The 21,466-nt window shown below is 40.6% G+C and overlaps 1 protein-coding gene across 6 annotated transcripts in view; it reads right to left on the bottom strand.

Annotated features, from left to right (window-relative positions):
* The window catches only part of LOC123803610 (nucleoporin SEH1), a 168,763-nt gene that overhangs the window by 32,835 nt on the left and 114,462 nt on the right, over positions 1-21,466 (bottom strand). For all 6 annotated transcript variants that reach the window (XR_015722365.1, XM_087857493.1, XM_045815208.2 and 3 more), the window contains 12 exons: positions 20,028-20,946; positions 18,706-18,854; positions 16,973-17,203; positions 12,967-13,092; positions 12,632-12,775; positions 12,431-12,494; positions 11,859-11,998; positions 11,668-11,760; positions 10,981-11,099; positions 9,929-10,105; positions 4,702-4,792; positions 4,373-4,549 (listed from right to left, as the gene is read on the bottom strand). Coding sequence is in view for 5 of the 6 variants with exons in the window: in XM_087857493.1 (XP_087713619.1) it covers positions 4,373-4,549; positions 4,702-4,792; positions 9,929-10,105; positions 10,981-11,099; positions 11,668-11,760; positions 11,859-11,998; positions 12,431-12,494; positions 12,632-12,775; positions 12,967-13,092; positions 16,973-17,203; positions 18,706-18,854; positions 20,028-20,946 (2,430 nt within the window). In the remaining variant the exon portion in view is untranslated. The remainder of the gene's footprint in view (positions 1-4,372; positions 4,550-4,701; positions 4,793-9,928; positions 10,106-10,980; positions 11,100-11,667; positions 11,761-11,858; positions 11,999-12,430; positions 12,495-12,631; positions 12,776-12,966; positions 13,093-16,972; positions 17,204-18,705; positions 18,855-20,027; positions 20,947-21,466) is intronic.

The following is a 21,466-nucleotide window of genomic DNA, read 5'->3' as shown; positions in this document are numbered from 1 at the left end:
AGTTGCAAAATTATTTACCCTCCAATAGGCTAAATTATTTCATTATTATATGAGCCAAGCGTAGATGATTAAGGAATATGGTATAGATAAACTTGCTTAAGAAGTGTTTAGGGTGAAACATACTGATATTTGTAATTTACTTTGAAATACATAAAAAAAAAAAAGAGACAAATTGATGGGTGGTGAGATATGTGATCAAAGAGATATAACAAAATGCTAACTGTAGAATCTAAGTGGTAGGGTATGTGAGGGTTCACCATACAATTCTTCCAACCTCCCAATAATTCTCAATTTTGAAAATGAAGTGTATTGGTGAAACAAAATCTATTGTTCTATAATCCTGTTAGCTTTTGATCTACCAAACTGAGAAAGAAATATGCCAAAGGGACCAAACAGAAGCCAGTAACTTAAACAAATCACAGAGAACAGACCCCCTTTTATTTTGTTTTATTTTTTAATTTTTTTTTAAAGATTTTATTTATTTGACGGAGAAAGAGAGTACAAGCAGAGGGAGCAGCAGAGGGAAAGGGAGAAGCAGATTCCCCACTGAGCGGGAAGCCTAACTGGGGGCCAGTTTGGCCAGCAGGAAGCCAAAGTGCAGACTGGAGGCAGGCTTTAGGTGCCAACGGGTGCTGTCTCTAAGCCAGGCTCCTTCCACAGGGTTCAGCACTACCAGGAAACAAGGATTCAGAGAATAAAATCTATAAATAAAAATGTAGGAAAATAGGTACGCTGCTGGAAAACAAACTTTCCATATCCTTTAAAATGCACTCCTTTAAGGGGCACCTGGGTGGCTCAGTCGGTTAAGCATCCAACTCTTGATTTTGGCTCAGGTCATGATTTCAGGATCCTGGGATCCAGCTCCGAGCTCAGTGGGGAGTCTGCCTGAGATTCTCTCTCTCTCCTGCTCCCTCCCCCAGCTCATGCATGTGTGCTCTCTTTCTCTCTCTCTAAAATAAATAAATAGGGGTGCCCGGTGGCTCAGTCGGTTAAGCATCTGCCTTCGGCTCAGGTCATGATCTCAGGGTCTTGGGATCAAGCCCCCAGTTAGGCTTCCTGCTCAGTGGGGAATCTGCTTCTCCCTTTCCCTCTGCTGCTCCCTCTGCTTGTACTCTCTTTCTCCGTCAAATAAACAAATAAAATCTTTAAAAAAAATTTAAAAATAGAAAATAAAATATCTTTAAAAAATGCACTCCTTTAAAAATGATCTATCATTCCTAATATTAAGCTGTGTTCCAGTGGCACGTGGGTGGCTCAGTTGCTTAAACGTCTGTAACCTGCTGGGGCACCTGGGTGGCTCAGTCGTTAGGCGTCTGCCTTCAGCTCGGGTCATGAGCCCAGGGTCCTGGGATCGAGCCCCACATCGGGCTCCCTGCTCAGTGGGAAGCCTGCTTCTCCCTCTCCCACTCCCCCTGCTTGTGTTCCCTCTCCCGCTTTGTCTCTCTCTGTCAAATAAATAAAATCTTAAAAAAAAAAAAGTCTGCAATCTGCTCAGATCGTGGTCTCAGGGCTATGGGATCAAGCCCCGCTCAGGCTCCCTGCTCAGAGGGGAGTCTGCTTTCTCCCTCTCCCTCTGTGCTTCCCCCTGTTCATGCCCTCTCTCTCTCAAATAAATAAATAAAATCTTTTTAAAAATAAAATAAAATAAAATAAAATAAAATAAAATGTGTTCCAAAGAATGCCTTGCAAACTTGAAAACATCAATAGCTTGAGTTGTGTCATACACTTAAAAGAACACTTTGAAAAATTAAATTTAGGGACCTCCTAAACTGGTATTGGCTTGCCAAAATGAGTAAAGATTGGTAGCATTCTAAAGTGCTTCAGATCTGAAGCTCCTACAAATCCTTCCTCATTCAGAGTGACTCTTGGTAGTTTTGAAAACCAAAACTGTTTCTAATTTCTCTTCCCACAGAAACTTCCCAGTAAATTTTATGTATGAAACTAGAAAATAATGAGAAGAGTTCACTTTTGAAAACACTCAATATAAGTATTCTTCCTGTGTTTCAAAGTCTAAGGAATCGCAAATAACTGCTGAGTAAAAGGTTAAGGAATGATGAAATGAAAGCTGACCGATGGTAACAGACCCAAAGATTCGAGAGGAAAAACTGCTCTAGGGCAGGGTTTCTGAACCTCGCACTATGGACATCCTGAGCTACACCACTCCTTGGGGTGGGGGCCATCCTGCGCCTTGCAGGAGTTTAGCTGCACCCCTGGCTTCTACTCACTAGATGCCAGTTGCACCCTTTTCCCACCTACAGTTACAACCAAATATGTGTCCACGTATTGCCAAAAGTCCCCTGGAAGGTAAAATAGCCTCTGACTGAGAAGTGCTGCTCTATAGGACTGGAAAGCAGAGGTGGTATGAACACCTAGAGCCTGCACAATAGATAAAAACGGGCTTTGCCGTCAGGCAGTCTGAATTTGAACCCTGGACCACTTACTGCCTTGTAAGATGCAAGATCATGGCAAGCAGCTCTCTAGGTTTGTTTCCTTATGTATGGCATGGAGGCAGTGGTATTATCTCAGTTGTTTTGAAGATCAAGTGTGATAATTCATGCAGGGATGATGAAGAACAGTGCCCGACATATACTCAGCATACACTAAATGTGTCTTTATTGCAGTCCCATAATGCTTTATGGTACACAAAGCATAATTTCACTTGTTTCTCAGAACCAAACCAGGAAGATAAATGAGTGAAGCACGGCAAGTGGAGATTGATCCGGAGTGAGTGTGAAGAAGAGAGGCAGGGCTACTCCCAATCTCATCACTAGAGTTAAGTGCTCTTCCACCACGGTACCAGGTTCCTCATCTCCACAAACATACAGCAGTGCTGCTGGTCCAAGCCTTCTTGTCAGGTTAATAAAGCCATATTCATCTGTGTACTTCAGGTCCCCATTCAGACCACCTCTGAGAGGACAGGCATCTACGCAGGCAGACTCCCCTAGGATCCTGGTTTGTTTTAAGGGGACATCAGCCTGAACTTCTGCTTGGTGACTGTCAAATCAAATGGTCCTGCCCTAAATCACCAGGGAATTATTAGTTCTCCAGAAATTCTTACTTAAGAATAATCTTAACACCTTGTCTAGTCAACGTGAAACTAATGGAAATATACTCAGCATAGTCTGAAAGACACAGCCCATCTGGTCCTCTCCACAAACTACTTGATTCTTACTTGAAACCAGACCGTCAGGATATGTGGTACTTCAGCATTGTGTCCTCGTCTCACGTAGAAGGATGTTCTTCCTAAAGACAACCACTGACAGCCTTTTTTTTTTTTTTTTTTTTAAAGTAAACCCTACCCCAACGTGGGTCTAAAACTCAGAATCCCAAGATTGAGAGTCACATGCTCTACTGATGACCGAGCCAGCCAGGCACCTGACCACTTGTATCTTTAAACAGTTTTGCCCACCACAGCTCATGGGGCCAAGTGAAGAGTTCCACAGAGAATATGTCAAGCTTCAGCATCAAACAAAGCTAGATTTGCCATTAAGATCAACTGTTTAAAAAACCGTTTCGGGGGTGCCTGGGTGGCTCAGTCAGTTAAGGGTCCAACTCTTGATTTCGGCTCAGGTCATGATCTCAGGGTTATGAGATCGAGCCCCGTGTTGGGATTCTTTCTCCCTCTCCCCATCCCCCCCTCGCTGTTCACTCTCTCTCTCAAAAAAAACAAAAGAACAACAACAAAAAAAAACCCTACCTTTTAAGCATTGCTAATATTATAATTCATTACATTCCTTCTCTAACACTAGAAAACAGACCAACATTTTAGTTGTAGCCCCAGAGCCAAGAACTGTGTAGTTTTAAGGTATGCACTTTTACGGAGTGTGTGTTTGACCACCCCGTCCTTTCTTTTCTCAATGATTTACCACCTTTATCTCTCACTGCTCTAAATATATCTAAAGAAATGAGTTGAAATCCTTTTTAAAAATTATGTTGGGAAGAAACAAAATATAAAAAGCTCTCGTCTTTGTATCCCTAGTTCTGGAACAGAGTCTAGTAAACGGTGTCAATAGGTATTTTGCTGAATTGAAAGAATACAATTTACTTGGAAAGTCAGTATCTTAAGCAGTTTGATCTGGTTTCACCAAAACATGTGTTCCTGTAAAGTTGGGTACATTTCAAAATTCTAAACTGAAATGAAACTTAAAGGGATGAGAAGAGACAGCTTCCTACAGGAATACTATGGAGACTGCTTTCATAACACAACACTTGTGCAAAGTACATTAATTACTCCCTAACTTGTTTGTGAAGCGAGGCAATCACCTATTCTGACTTATAAAAAGCAGAGTATACATAATTTACCAATATTAAACAAATAGTGACAACACGTAAGAAACTCCATGGGAGGAAAAAAGCAATAAAATCATCTTACCGAGAACTTAATGCCCGGTTGTGATCGAATTCCCAGTTGTTTAATTTCTAGTTTAGCCAACATACAAGATAATCGAGTAGGTGCAAATAACACAGAGATGTGAATGTCTTCTTTTGGACGCATTCTAATCTCACAGTTACTGGTTAGTCGTTCTTCTGAACCAAAAGTGTGCTGAAGCTACAATTTAAAAACAATCACCATATACAATAAAGCAGGAGCCCGAATCAAACTACACCCAACCCAAAGCTTCCAAGTTGAAGCAGCACACTGTGGTCTACACATGTAAGTGGTCTAAAAGAACACGGAACAGCACCATGTACTCTACAAACCTGAAAGCAGTCCTGGTCTTGTCCTCTAATGAGCAGTCGCAGATGCTGGGTTGTAGATGTACAATTATTCCGTAAAGCTAGCTTCTGAAGCCTAGAAACAATTACACATTGTAAATGTAGATTTCCGCTGTGGATACTGCTGCAACTATAAAACCAAAGCCAATTAAAACTGACCGCACTGTTTAGAGATGGACTGCATTACATATGCCACTTATTAGCAGCCTGGAAAGGTATCTCCAACAGTCCTAAGATTCCACATTTCTGAAAACATACTCAAAACATACTCACCTGGTCAGAGAAACTCTTTGGTTTAATCATCCTCCTATTATAGCTCCTTAGCGGACCTTATTATTTATACTATACATATAAGTCTTATCTGTCTTGTAAAACAATCAAATGAAAATCCAGATTAACAAAATCATTAAGTTGCTAAGTCAATACCGTGCTTAGCTTGAATTCCAAGCTTTCACGGGAACAAGGAGTCCCAGGCACACTGCTTATATTTTTCACTCTAAGAGACTCATTTGTACAAATTACTCTTTTAAACAGTACATTGAATTAACCATACTTTAAAAAAGTTATAATATGCAAGTACAATTGACTTAGGAATAACAGCTGGCTAGTGGTAAAAAAAAAAATCCTTCAATCTTTGAAAATACATGAATCCTCTCTTCATTGGGAGAATAGAAAATCATGAGTAAATCTCCATTTTATTCAAATTTTGAATATTGGCAGTTACATTATTTAAACTGTGGTCTATGTCTTGTCCCACTGGGGATAAAGGGGAACGGTTGCTGAGCTTAACCTCAGAATAAAATCTAAGACCTTCCACTATCAGAGTACCCGAGAAAAGCATTCACAGGAACACTGACTGGGAAAGATTTACTGAAAAACAGAATTCCTTAAAAGCTTTTATATTTTATCTATTTTTAAAGAAATGTGGTTATCATTTTCAAGCAGTAGAGTTATCAATTTGGGGGGGTTCAGTGTCTAGTTTTAAAAAGGAACTATACAAAATAAAAAGGGTTAACTTCTTTATCATATAGGGTCCACACAAATTAATAAGAAAAAAATACTAAACCCTAACCAACAAATAGCCAAAGTACATACGCAGACTTATGCGAGAGAAACCTGAATGAATGAATGAATGAATGAATGAATGAATGAATGAATGAAAATATGGAAAAATGCAGAACTTCAAAAATCCAAAAACATTGGAATAAAATAAACACTGTGTTTATTTATTTATTTATTTATTTATTTATTTATTTATTTATTTATTTATTTATTATGGTATGTTAGTCACCATACAGTACTTTAGTTTTTGATGTAATGTTCCATGATTCATTGTTTGCATATAACACCCAGTGCTCATTGCAATATGTGCCTTCCTTAATACCCGTCGCCTGGCTAACCCATCCCTCCATCCCCCTCCCCTCTGAAACCCTCAACCTGTTTCCTGGAGTCCATAGTCTTTCACGGTTCCTCTCCCCCTCTGATTTCCCCCCTTCAGTTTCCCCTTCCTTCGCCTAATGTCCTCCATGCTATTTCTTATGTTCTATATATAAGTGAAACCATATGATAATTGTCTTTCTCTGCTTGACTTATTTCACTTAGCATAATGCTCTCCAGGTCCATCCATGTCGATGCGAATGGTGGGTATTCATCCCTTCTGATGGTTGAGTAATACTCCACACTATATATGGACCACATCTTTATCCATTCTAGTCTGTTGAAAGGCATCTCAGCTCCTTCCACAGTTTGGCTATTGTGGACATTGCTGCTACGAACATTGGGGTGCACGTGCCCCTTCTTTTCACTACATCTGTATCTTTGGGGTAAATACCCAGTAGTGCAATTGCTGGGTCATAGAGTAGCTCTATTTTTAACTTTTTGAGGAACCTCCACATTGTTTTCCAAAGTGGCTGTACCAACCTGCATTCCCACCAACAGTGTAAGAGGGTTCCCGTCTCTCCACATCCTCTCCAACATTTGTTGTTTCCTGCTTTGTTAATTTTTGCCATTCTAACTGGTGTAAGGTGGTATCTCAATGTGGTTTTGATTTGAATTTCCCTGATGGCTAATGATACTGAACATTTTTTCATGTGTCTGTTGGCCATTCATATGTCTTCTTTAGAGAAGTGTCTGTTCATGTCTTCTGCCCTGAAATACCACTTTAGACCACTTTATCCTTAGAAAATATGATTTTAATTTATTAATTATCATTTCTATCTATAATTGAGGCAAAACCTATTACTCAATGAGAACACCGCCCCCCCGCCCCCCACTATATATGATTTTTTTCCTCTTTACTCTAACCTCTCCCAGCACTTACTGGGTCACAGCCTCTGACTGCTTCGTAGGACATTTCTAATGGACAGAAAATAGGAAGATCTCTTTCTAAGCAGACAGAACACCACTTTATCATAAACTCTGCTGCAACATCTTTACAAAGGAGTAGCACAAGATACTTGGAGTGGAAAAAATCATTCTGTGCAAGACACTACAATGGAGATAAGGGGACTACAGAAACTCAAGTCCATAGTTTAGCTAGGCAGGCACTGCACCACATACTGTGCATACATTAGCATGCTTCCTATGGAGCTACTGCCTTCAGCAAGCCAACTTTTAGCCACCAGGTGCTGGTGCTAAGCATCCAAGGACTACGGTAGTGTCCTTCTCACATGACTGGCAAGCTCCTCCAGGCTGAGGTAAGACACCTAGCCAACTATAAACAGGGGGCATGACAGCTCTTCAGGTCAATTCCCTGTGCAGGCATGGGGCTTACACTTCCATCTGTTGGACTAGAAGGCAGTCCACGAATCTCCATGAGGAAGGGAAGCCAAGAAATAAAGAAGGACGGGGGCGCCTGGGTGGCACAGCGGTTAAAGCGTCTGCCTTCGGCTCAGGGCGTGATCCCGGCATTACGGGATCGAGCCCCACGTCAGGCTCCTCCACTATGAGCCTGCTTCTTCCTCTCCCACTCCCCCTGCTTGTGTTCCCTCTCTCGCTGGCTGTCTCTATCTCTGTCAAATAAATAAAAATAAAACCTTTAAAAAAAAAAAAAAAAAAAAAAGAAATAAAGAAGGACAGCCTGAAGTCCCTTCACTCAAGTGAGTGACAGGGAAAAAGTGCCACTGACAAGTCCAGAAGTATGCACAAGACAGTGCCCCCATTTTCAACTTAACTAATGTAATTTATTTTTTAAAAAAAGTTTAGCACACATTAATTTTGTTTCAGATAAGTTGTAAGATTTTAGGATGTTATGGCATCTGGAGCAGCTAGATTTTAAGATTTCTACCATATTGATCAATTGCTGCAAATTTTATCACAGGCGGGGAATTCTGTCAGGAACAACACAAGGATGATGATGACTCTTATCGAGCTCTCTTCTGCCTTTGATTAAAGGAAAGAACAATAATAGAGTAAGCTGTGTATCAATGGAGACACTCAAGAACTGATGCTTGCCAGAGTCTGCTCTGTATGGTTGACTATGGTTGCCAGGGCATACTGGAGAGTGAATTTTCTCTTCCTTTTACTTAGACATCAATGGCTGATCTGAACAGCTAAGTTATTTTGGCCACCTTCCATAACACAGAACTTCAAGGTCTCAATCACTATTTGTACATATACTGGAGTAGACCACAAATTAATGTTTCAAGGAGAAATCTGGCATACAGGACATTGTTCAGGTTCAACTGTACAGAACTGGAAAAATCCTCTCTACAGCAACATGCCCTTGTTCAGCCCTTCCTTTCAATGTGTATTCCATCTTAACTGGCTACAAAAGGCATATGACATGACCAACAAAAGGAGCTACTAAAGAGGGCACAATACCTCAAACCCCCTGCCATTCAGGATTTTTTAAAGGTCTAGCGGAGAGAATCTTTACTGAGAGCTGCTTAAAGACACACAGCCCACCCTTCTTCTAGGGGCCTAAGCTGTCTCAGTCAAGCCACCACATGCTTTAGTACCCAAACAACACCGTTAGCTGAGTGTTCACATGTGACGTGTCCAGACTGGACTGAGTACCTCAAAGGGGGAGCATCCTGATTGGGGTATTTCCTGTGACGTTATTTGACTTTGAGACTCACTATACTGTATGGATCTCTCTTTAAAAGGACCCTGGAAGAAACACCTTCCTGAAGTCTGTAGCAGGAACAGCTATACTCTCTCACACAGTAACTGGTTTGTTTTTAACCTTTGAACACTGTGACTTGTTCCAGGATGATGGGGGAAGGGTCAGAACCAAGACCCACATCAAGGCAAGTGTACAGGGTCTGCAGGTGAGCCTTTGGGCACTACCGTTATGGTGACCATGTCTTATTTTCCCCCAGCAGTCAGCCCTCAACTGTTTTTATCTTCCTGTGTCTTTTTGAAAACTGCTTTTGGAACGAGACAAGGTACATATGACTACATGGACGGTTAAGCAGATGTATGAACGCTATAAAGTAGGGAGGTTCAATCTGATGCTTTTTGCACTGACAAAACTATAATTTTAAAGAAGTACCTATCGTACAGACTCAGCCAGACGTTTCTTATCTCTCAGGTGCCACAGAAATGTATGGGTAAAACATTTAGGTCAAACACAAAAATGCAAAATAGGGAAGAGGAAACACTGAAGTTTAATCATTACTAGGTTATTAATTAGTGATATTTGAGGCTGGTAAAAAACATTTTAGCTATGTTGCTAAGCTTATGAAAGGAAAAATATTTTACCATACTATATATTATGTGCCAATTTATTAACTTAAGAGTTCATATTCAAAATGTATAAATCAAAGTACACATAAAAATAAGATTCAAGATGTAATTCACATTAAACTATGACAGAATATATCTCCTCTATTAAAGACTCCTTATACTCAAGTACAAAGTATTTACCAACTACTTTGTAAACTCCTTAAGCTGAATGCAAGGTGTCCGATTATTTTTTCTTCCTACCTTTCGACAGGGCTTTCCAGAGAGAACAAAGAAACTTAATTGCTTAAATTTGGTAATCAGCAGCGAAAAGAGCTTAAGAAAATGGAAACTTATTTTTTTGGATTGCAGAGGTGAAAATTTTAATTAAAACATTCTGAATGAATGATAGGAAGATTAAGGAATAGAAGACAGCTTTATTTCAACTCCAAAAACATTAACGTGGTCATAATTATCACAGTGGAGACTAACGCTAGGTAATGTCAGCAGAATCTTCATGTGCAGAGGCTGCTACATGCATACTTACTGCGTTCTACCCAGAGGAACACCCCCCCAGGCCAGAAACTGCTTGTTGGACAAAATCGATGGAACATCTGAGCAGCAAGAGCCAGGCGTCAGAGGTTTATTTCCTGAAGAAACCACTTCACCTTTTAACGCCACTTCATACTGAGGTCCAAATGGCTGCACGAATATTTTTAAGATCCTAACAAAGAAAACCATCTAAGTTGAATGTCCAGAATTCAATTTTATTGGCATCTATTCCCCACAGGCTTCCTTTGTCCCAAGAGACGGAACTGGGTGCTGAGGATACAATGACATTCCCACCCTTAGAGCTTACATTACAGAGAAGAATACAGACAAGGAGACAGTCACAATACCATCTACGTAACAGGAGAGGGGAAGTTCACGGGGCCACAGGAGTATTACCAACTACTACTTATGAGGAGTTTGGGAGGAGTTGAGGAAAGTTCCTAGATGAAAGAGTTAACCAGTGAAGTTGCGGGCACGCACTCCAGGCACAAGTATTCACGTCTGTGCAGGCCGGCTGTTTTCTGTCAGGTCACAGGAGCAGACTGAGCGCACTAAGGCATTCTGTAACCCAGGTGGAGGGCAGGCCACGTGTGTCTCAGGACAACATGCTCTGTTTACGAATCACAATGCTGCTCTGACCACTATCCGGTAATATTCATGTATGATTTGGGCACCAAAATGTCACAAACCTGGAGAAGGGGCGGGGTGGGGTTGGGAGTGGGTAAGCATCTTAAACTAACAGCCACTGGCAATGGTTTCCTTGGAGAGCAAGGAAAGGTTACTGAGAAACATCAAGACCGACATTTTATATTTACTTTTGTCAGAATATACTTGAAAATAGTAATTACTTAATTTTTAGTCAGCTGGTTATAAAGGAGTTTTAGTAAAAAAAAGAAGAAAATCTGAGGCAAAAAGAGGTTAAACAGAGCTTTATTATCTATTAGGTGAGATAAAACATGTACTCTATCATTCTGGCTATGGACTGAAGCATATTGGCTGTTTTGAGAGAAGAGTAAAAACTTGTCATTATAAATAATTTTATATTACCTTTCCTCACAGGCTTTGGGGTCCTTTGGAGTAAATGTAACTGTAACTTCGTGTTCTTCTCCAGGTTTAAGGAACAGATTCTCTGGATCCACTGAAAAGTGACTTCCTTGATCTGGGATCTAAATATTTATACAATTATAACTAAATGCCGACTTAGGCAAATGTGGTTTTTACTCCGTTACTCTCATTTTTTCATTTACTCTGATAGGTTATTTTTCCCTTCTGCCTTCTCTGTCACTGCCCCGCCTTGTCTTATTCTCTTGGAAAGGGCACTTCCTCTTCCGTAATAAACTTCATCTCCCACCCCATGACATTCCATGACATTCCTGTCACTAATACCCTCTTGCTCACCCACATGTCTCGGAAATAACGTCTACATATGTGATCACTCTCCTCCACTTCCACCTACCCACAGGATAACACACACATTTTTCAGGAACTAATCTAGAACTTGGTTCTTACATATAGAGCATCAGATGTCAAAATTAAAGTGCCCTGCCATCTATTTCAATCTATTTCATACTAGTGTAACCCCCAGCTTTTAAAGCACTCACATAGGTTCTTCTGTTTGATCCCCATGGCGCTCTGCCAAGGTAGGCAGCTGAGCAACCTTCAGAATGTGAGGAGATACTCAGCCTCACAGTCTGAGGAAATACTATGGCATTGCATTCTGACACAAATTCTTACCTTGATATCTAAGTAAACGTTAATATTCCCAGCATTTTTCAAAGGTAAGTGCTGCTTTGTTGAGGAAGCCATACTGGCAAGCAAGTGCATAGTCTAAAGGATGGGGTAAAACCGACATTTTAAATAATGTCACAATTAGAATGAAATCAACCTGAACATAAAATCATGGCAAAAAGAAGAGTTTAGGGTACCTGTAAGTCTTTTGGAGCGTGTATCCTAGCTATTCCTGTTCTTGCTTGAAGACCAACACTTTTAATGACTGGTGTAGGGTTTGGGCTATCAACTTCTATATCAATTCTTGCCAAGAACTCTTCTGCTGAGTCTAAAATCTCTATAAAAGTTCATTCTTTTAGTTCAGAGACCAGAGAGTTATTTAATTCTAAATGCCTCATGTGGTCCAACGCTATGTCCTCAGAGGTCACGAGAAATTCTAAGCAAGATGACCTTTTAAAGAATTCAAACAGGGATAGAAATGCGTGGAGGGGAAAGGAGAAAAGAAAGAAAACATCCAACTGGTAGATGTGATAAAAATCAGCGAACAGAAAAGATCCCAAAAAGTTTTCAGTGGTACTCGCTGGGGTTACCCATACATGGGTTTGACCCAAAACAGCATGCATGCGCTCTGCCCCATTTAAAAAAAAACATAAAATATTTGACAAATTACTCAAAGTATTCACATTTACTGATGAAGGAAATATGCCTTAACTTTGTGGTTTATTTAGCTACAGAGTAAAGCAATTCCCAAAAAACATACACATGATACCTGAAGAAGTGATCCGTTTCCTTGGACTATGGAAAAGAACCCAAATGATCAGAAATTCTGGATCCTGTAAAATAAAATAAAATAAAATAAAATTTACACTAGCATTAAGGTTTAAGTCTTAATGAAAGATAAGCTGTTTGGAAACTTAACTTCCTCTTTAATTCAAAGCCAGTGCTGCAAACCCCCCCCCCCCCAGCTTACCTGTCCATCATAACTGGCAGGCATCATGTGGTTGACCACAGAAGGAGCTGCCAGCTGAGCAATCACGTCGACATATGGAGCTGTTTTCAGAGAAGCATGGACGGGTGCCTTGGAAAACGTGAAGCAGCGCCAGGCTACGGCGTTCTGTTCAGAAATAGAAGAATCCGTTTCAATAAAGCCAATAGTACAATGTTGGTGTGATGTTAAATCTGTTGACAGAATCCTTAACAAAAAAATTTACTGCCGTAAGAAAAATTAATCAAGAATGATATCAGGAGTGTACAATTCCCAATCAATGTGCTCTGTAAAGTTTCTTACTGTATGTTAGTACTTACAGCATTAATAACAAGTCTGATTGGCACAGTGGCATGAGTCTTGTTTATCAATTTTAATGGCAGAGCTTTCCAGCCACCGTAAGTCAAGTCGCCAAAATCAAGAACATCTTTCTTTTCTGTTTCTACCTAATTATGAAAGAAAAGACTGATTTCTAAAAAGCAATATATCAACAAATACCACAGCTTATATTCATATCACTGTTCTTTACAGCCACAAATAGTCAGCATTCAATGTAAACTTACCTAAGCTTCCCTAGGCCATTTACGACTGTTATTTTCTACAAAAATAAATGTTAAATTCTTTGTTTGAGGTAGTCTATGTATCCAAATATAAACTATAGAACAAAGCAATACATTTGTTGTTGCTACTTTGAAAAGACTGTTAGATCTTAAGACAAACTGACAATAAGCTTCCCTTCAACGAGCTATGAGTTCTATTATTATACAATTTTAGCTTCTCAATTCCCTTCAAAATATATGTTGGCATTTTCAGATTTAGTCCAAATTTCTGACAAAACTGAAAATGTTTAAAAGGATATCAAAATAGATATATCAAAAGTTTAAAATGAGTGCCTGTCATCATGACAGATGACTTCTTTAAACACTGGAGAACAACCTAACATAGACCCCTCACACCCACACATACAGAAATGTTGGATAATATTTAAAATACACATAAATTTCTTTAGCCTGGTCAAATATAAAGGGAAATAAAAAACAGACTTGCAAATGGGAGCTGACTTCCATGGTGGTCCATGAAGGTCTGGGATCAACCCACTCCCAAGGGAGTTGAGCTTCAACACCCTCCTGAGAACAGAAGGTAGGACTCTGAGCTTGTTGTGGGCAGGGTGAGGCTGGAATGTAATTTGAGCTTCCTGCATCAAATGTAGAAATTCAAAGAAGTGCCCTTTTAAGAAAAGGGACCTGGAAAAATTCTGTTTACACGTCTGAGGCCAGGAGGCGATAAGGGGGAAGTTTGTCCAGAGATGGGCAGATATTAGAAGATCATTTGTAGGAAAGAAAAGCCCAGGCCTACACCACAGTAGGCATGGGAGCTCTAAGCTGAAAAATCACTGAAACCTTTAGTGCCCCCAGCATTTATACAGAGTCCTCTCCCTGGACACTTTGAAAAACCAGGACACATGGGATTTCTATAGCAAAGAGCAGCCTCCATGACGTGTACTCACATTTAAAAAATTTAAATTTAAATTATCAGGGATGCCTGGGTGGCTCAGTCGGTTAAGCATCTGCCTTCAGCTAAGGTCATGATCCCAGGGTCCCAGGATCAAGCCCTGCATCAGGCTCCCTGCTCAGCGAGGAGCCTACTACCCCCTGCTTGTGCTCTCTTTTTCTCTCTGACAAATAAATAAATAAAATCTTTAATAAATAAATAAATAAAATTAAAAATTTAAATTATCAATTCAAAAATTAGAAACCACATGAAGAAAATAATCGGGAAGACTAGCAAAACTAGCAGAAGAATCAGCACCTGAAAAACTAGAAATAATCTAGATTAACTATAAAATAAGTACATTTTAAATACAGATAATAGAGGGGCGCCTGGGTGGCTCAGTCGTTAAGTGTCTGCCTTTGGCTCAGGGCGTTATCCCGGTGTTCTGGGATCAAGCCCCGCATCAGGCTCCTCCGCTGGAAGCCTGCTTCTTCCTCTCCCACTCCCCCTCTTGTGTTCCCTCTCTCGCTGGCTGTCTCTCTCTCTGTCAAATAAATAAATAAAGTCTTTAAGTAAATAAATAAATAAATAAATAAATAAATAAATACAGATAATAGAGTCTGTGAAAAAGGTAAAAATAGAAGATTCAAGAAACAATGAGCAAAAAAACATGTATAAATAGCTTGATCAATCCGTTACAAAAAGTTCAATGTTGGAGTTTTAAAACATTTGGGACTAAAGTATTAGTCAAAGATATTACAGAAGGAAAAGATCAACATTAAAATGACTGTAGCTTTTTGAGTTGTTTGGGCTAGAACAGAGCTCTTGATTAATTTTATACCTGAGTAGCCAATCTGAATAAAAAGGGAATAGAAATGTGTAACTTCCAAACTAATACAAAAGAAGGATGAAAGAGAATTGTTACTTTAAAAAGGAACGATTTCACTTAGAAGATAAAATGATCTTGAGTCTAAACGCACATAACTAAAGAGCTCAGAATACCCAAGACAAATATCAAAAGAACTCTAAGGAAAAAGAGACAAATCCACAGACACCTCTCTCAGAGGCCAAAAGACTAGAACCACATAGTAATAAATCAGAGCTAAAGGATACGCGAAAGAATTCTGCACTCAAGAGAAAGAAGAGCCATTCTTTTCAAGCACACAAGGAACATTAACATAAATTGAGCACATACCACAGTATGGAATCTCTCTCTCCTTACCCCCCCAACTCACATTCTGACTCTAGTGTGGGGTACGCAATGGGAAGTGGCAGCTGAAACATTCCCAACACGTCTGGAAACCATAAATGTACTTCAGGGGTGTTTGGGTGGCTCAGTTGGTTAATCCTCCAACTCTTGGTTTCGGCTCAGGTCATGATCTCAGGGTCGTGAGATCAAGCCCCACATCAGACTCCGCATTCAGCAGAGTCTGCCTGAGATTCTCTCCCTCTTCTTCTACCCCTCCCCCCACTCATGCACATACTCTCTCTCAAAATAAAAATAAAATCTCAAAAAAAAAAAAACCCCAAAGAAACTGTAAATATACTTTAAAATGCCTAACAAATCCCAATTTCCCCAACAGATGATCCAAAGTCTTCTCTGGCCAGACTTAATACATAAATCTTTAACAATATGGATGAAATAGCTAGCTGACTATATTCACTGGTCTTGGTACACATATATGTAATATAATATTTCAAAAAACCATCTACATTTAGAAATATTGCTATTTCCACTTTCTATTTGAATCAAGAGTTCAACAACTATTACTTGAGCCCCTACTATGTGCCAAGCACTATTCTGGAAATGAACAAGAGACACATGTTCTGCCCCCCAAAGAGTTTACACTCTAGTGGGGGCAAGAGGGATCAGACAATAAACAGGTAAATATTTAGTATGTCACTGCTGAAAATGCTAAGCAGAAAGGTAAACTAAGTGAAAGGGAAGTGGGCGTGGGGGATGAGGAGACAGGTAGGGACTGCCACTTTATCGACAGTGTGAGGTGACATCTGGACAAAGTGACATATGGTACGCAGTGTGTGGAAGAAGTACTCCAGGGAGAAAACAACTGTATTCAAACTCTGGCAAAATTGTCAACACTGGTGGCTTCTTCATCACTAGAGACACTGTCTGAGCTGTCTTCCAGCACCCAAGAAGCTTAGTCTTCATGTCCATTCAACCGAACATCAAAATGCCTTTTAAATCCATATGTGATGTGGTCACTGGACATTATTCCAAGCTGAAACACTCATTCGTGTAATATAGGGCAGCTGTTCTTATTTTCCCTATATTCATATATTCAAGATTTCCCCTACCTAACCGCTTACTGTATTGTTTCTTAAAGTATTTTTAAAAGGCTGATATGGGGCACCTGGCTGGTTCAGTCAGTGGAGCATGCAACTCTTGATCTCGGGGGTTGTGAGTCTGAGCCCCACACTGGGTACAGAGATTACCTAAATAAATAAATCTTTAAAAAAATAAATAATTAAAAAATTTAAAAAGGCTAATATATAACATCCAACATTTACATACAGCACCAGGGATAATCACTGATCTGGTTACATTTCTTAGTCTCCTTTAAAAAACAACCCAATATGTCTAGTGACTTCGGAACATCCCAAACTAACACCCACATCTAGCAAGTATATCTGTGTTTCTATAAAATAACAGAAATAATTTTAAGTTCTAAAATAAGAAGATATTAAGAACCAACAGTTAACTGGAAAGTAACTTTGTGGCACACTTAACCACATATTCATTTTTCCTAAGTACTAAGGTTAAACAGCCTTCATTCAAATGCCAGGCATGACAAAGACCTGCTTATAAGTAGTTACCTCAATCACAGGGGTCTCAGCAACAGCCGTGAGAATGACTCTGCTTGCCAAGGCTTCTGCTTGTGCTATGGTATCAGCATCTGCTGAAAATGGCCAAGAAGCAACACTGAATATACATCTGAAAATCCCGGGATCAGATGGTATGAAAAGTACTTTTATCTCTTCTGTGGCATGAGGTCTTATGATGACTTTATTCTTGAAGACTAGACAAGGATATGCTGAAAGATCCACCTTAAAAAAAAAAAAAAGAGCCACACAGTTCATTAAGAAACGGCTTCACGGGGCACCTGGATGGCACAGCGGTTAAGCGTCTGCCTTCGGCTCAGGGCGTGATCCCGGCGTTATGGGATCGAGCCCCACGTCAGGCTCTTCCGCTATGAGCCTGCTTCTTCCTCTCCCACTCCCCCTGCTTGTGTTCCCTCTCTCGCTGGCTGTCTCTATCTCTGTCGAATAAATAAATAAAATCTTAAAAAAAAAAAAAAAGAAACGGCTTCACTAGGAAAATCAAGAATTAGGATCAATTGGTTTAAGATCCCTTTCTTCCCAAACTATCAAATCCAAAAATTTCTCTTCCAAAATATCCAAGTCTTATAACTCATTATCTGTAAAGTACAATTAGCCAAAATTATGAAGACTTCCGAAGCTAAGTTGAACGTGTGCTCCCTGGTCTGTTTAAAATAAACATAGCTATCTACACCCTCACTTCCACTAAAAGAGCCCCTGGTACCCCACACATTGTCCAGGACTGGTTTTTGTGGCTGTACAATCAGGGGGCTTAGACTGACCTCCAAGGTCCTAATCAGGCCTCCAAGTGCATGATTAGACTCACTTCAAACCCTCTCTCCTCACTGTACACAAGGGCATTCTTTTCTACTCCCGTGTCCAGAAGGAACACTACTTCCTAAGTGCCCCTAAAAGGGCCTCCAAGCTCATCTCTCGCCCTTAATGCTTTCCACCAATCACATACTTTCCATCTAACCTCAGGATCAGAGAGGAAAGGCTCGGAAAAGGGAAGAGGGAGACCAGACACAATCTTATTTTCCCAGGTAAACAAGGGTTATTACCAGGAAGTAAGAGGGAAAGTAAATTCATCCACCAATGCTCGTCTGCAAGCAGCAGTTGCAAAACCAGGACATTCCAAAATAAGAGTTGCTGACCATACCTCCCACCCTCCCTGCTCACTCATGTGCACGTAGGTCATTGTAATCGTGAAAGCAGATTCAGAATAGTGTACTTCAGCACCTCTAGCTGATCATGTGAGACACTCTTGCTGTAAGAGTTGTGAAAATTGTAAGACCATGTAAGAACGTGATCAGGTGAATTAGTCAAAAAGACTCCCCTTACTGAAGGGGAGTAACTTTTTGATAAATGACAGCAACTTATACTCAATCACATTTAACAAAACAAATAGCAGAAATCAGAACTTTCAGTGGTTTAAATAGCACTAAACGCGCATTTACATGGTTTGATGAATAAATAACAAAATATAATGATAAATAACTGATAGAAAAATGAGAAACAAATTCAGACTTCAATTCTTACACTGGACATACTACAACAAAAGGGGGGGCTAAGAAAAAGACACAATGTTATTCTTTCATATACCACTGCAATGATTCTGTGCAAGGATGGGGGGGACCGACTCCCCTGTATAAAAGGAAGTACTAGAGAGAGATCCAGCATTAATCATCACGCAATTGCTAAGTCAAATGAGAAAGACACAGAAAGCTTACCTTTTCACCATTAACACTAACGGTGAGAACCCCGATGCTGACCTGTAGCCAGCGGTCAGTCGGATTAAGTACGCTAAGGAAGGTCTGTGAAGCAATGCCCACACAGCAAGCATGAGGAAACTTCAACTCCTCAGGTACTCTTACCTTCCCTGGGTAAAGATAAAGTATGGTCAAATGCAAGGTATATTAAACACCTGAGTAAAAGCACGATCGGTTAAATGGAAATTTTTATAGACTACCTGTTGATACCCAAGAGCTACGGTATGAAGTGCCCGGTGTCTTAAGGAGTCCTTGACATTGTATAAGCCTCAGCACAGGCCAATAATTGTTTCTTGTTGTATCCAACCCAGGAAGAACAAGTGCAATGGATCAAACCCACAGTCTGCAGCTAATCAATTCTTCAATGTTATTGCCTATTAGTAATCTCTTCCTTTTTTCTACCACAAATATAAGCCACTACCTAACCTAATAAGAAACTTACAGAGGGCTCTAACTTTCAGGGTTTGCACATCTACCCAGAATTTTATTTATTTTATTTTTTTTTTTAAGATTTTATTTATTTATTTGACAGAGAGAGAGACAGCCAGCGAGAGAGGGAACACAAGCAGGGGGAGTGGGAGAGGAAGAAGCAGGCTCATAGCGGAGGAGCCTGATGTGGGGCTCAATCCCAGAACGCTGGGATCACGCCCTGAGCCGAAGGCAGACGCTTAACCGCTGTGCCACCCAGGCGCCCCAACCCAGAATTTTAATAAGACCAATCTTTTCGCCAACCTTATGCAGTAACTTTGGAATTTCCTCGAGAAGAAAAAGAGGGTAGAGAAGAAGACAGCATGCCAGTGGTCGTGTGCACTGTGTCAGGGAAAGCATAGCACCCAGCAGTGGCTGTCTCTAGCAAAAATCTGAGGGCAGTTCAGCCACTGCAGACAAGGGTAGAAGGGTGCTGTCTCTCACAACTGTTATTCCCCAAAAGACTTTAAAAAGCGGAAGGAGACTCCTCCAGGGAGCCAATTCTAAACTGGGCGGTTCCTAGTTGAAAGAATAACAGAAATCTAAATGCTGAGTACAGGAGAGACAGGAACACAAAGGCATTGGGGCGTTTCACCTGCATGAGTGTTTGTGTTTTTCTGAAGCCATGTCAGGGACCCTTGCACAGAAATATATTATGGTCTGTGTTCTCAATTTAGGACAACGAATAAAATTAAGAGAAATTCAGACCAACCAGTATCTCCTTCAAACAAACTCGTTTTGTGGCCTCATTTGAGAAACCTCCATTTTTAAATAATAGCAAGCAACAATAAGCGATAAGAGAAAAAGCATCTTACCAAATCCTGACAGCATTCCTGAATCCCACGGTTCGATTCCACAATGTGCACCAACAGACTGCACAGGAAAAGGTTTCGCTGTACTTAGAAGGTTCTGATTTAAGGTATCAGAATATGGGTTATAAAGGGAAGAGGCACCCATCAATCCAGAGCTGACGTTTTGTCCTAGACAAATTCCCATGGCCACAGAGTTCTGAACGTGCTCTCCTGCGACAGCAGGATATGGACAGCTTCCCGGGAATCCACAGACAGTGGCGCTGCCCGCACGGCACTGAGGCAAAGCGACATTTCCAGCTGAAGGCAGTGTTCCCAAATACTGCTGGGCAAAGGGAGCTGTGGTAAAAGAATGCTGAGTCAAGAGCGTAGGAACTGCGGTGGGCACGTTCTGCACCTCAGGAGCAGAGCCACAGGACACAGTGCTGGGAACAGGGGCGCCGTGGTTTCCAGGGGCCATCCGATGAGGAATCTGGCCACTTACTGCACTGTCGGCAGTTAACGTATCTTCAGAGGCTACTCTTTCACCTTTGTTCACAGATGCCTGGTGTGACACAGGGCGGTGTGGCATCGCTGACACAAGTGGGCGGGTGAGACCTGGCTTGCTCCGTAGAGCCAGGCTGATCTGGTCCAGATCACTGGGGTTAGAGGTCAACCCTACTGCACCGGTTACTGATAGTTCTCCACTCCTGGAGGAAAGATCTTTATTCAACCTCAAGTAAGGTTTTACATCTTCAGGTTTGCTACTTAGAGAAGTCGTTTCAGTCACGTTGTCTGTATCGGAGTCTTTCTGATTATATGATAGTGCTACTTTACTTCTACTTTGAAATGGACCTTCTTCTCTCAGCCTTTCCACAGCCTGTTCCTCTGACGGAATTGGACTGGCTCGAATAATCGTGGTGCTCAATTCACTGGTGACATCACTCTGTATGTGACAAAAAATGTTAAATAATCCACAAACTTTTACTAATTCAAACCATGCTGATATAATCTCAAATAAAGAAGAGATCTACACATTAACTCTGGAAAAAAGGCCAACTTTTTACAGCTGTGAAACTCAAGATGAAAAGTTAGAAGTGTTAAGTTACTGTTTCACAGAAATTGGGAGGGGATTAAAGAGAAAATATATAGCAATTACCTCTCTGACAAATTACACAGATAAAGGACCAGTGAAAAGTACTTTCTTTCAAATTTAAGGGATCGTTTTCCTGGAAGCTGTACAATAAAAATCTAATTAAATTAATAACACAGGAGTGGGGGCTGAGCAAGTTTTCGAATGATATCGACACGAGGTCAGGAAGAATCAATGCAGCTCATAGGCTTTCCCACCCCCCTTGTTTGTTTACACTGCTGTTATGCTTGAAGATGCTAATTTCTATGAGCACTAAGTCTTTTCCAATGTCTAAGATTACGTGGTTCTGTTTTCTTAGGTAAGAAGTAACAAC

Source organism: Ursus americanus, chromosome 30, assembly GCF_024610735.1.
Source record: "Ursus americanus isolate L20-20 chromosome 30, mUrsAme1.1.p, whole genome shotgun sequence".
NCBI lineage: Eukaryota > Metazoa > Chordata > Mammalia > Carnivora > Ursidae > Ursus > Ursus americanus.
The sequence above is the reverse complement of the archived record's forward strand: the minus strand, read 5'-3'. Positions and strand labels throughout refer to the sequence as shown.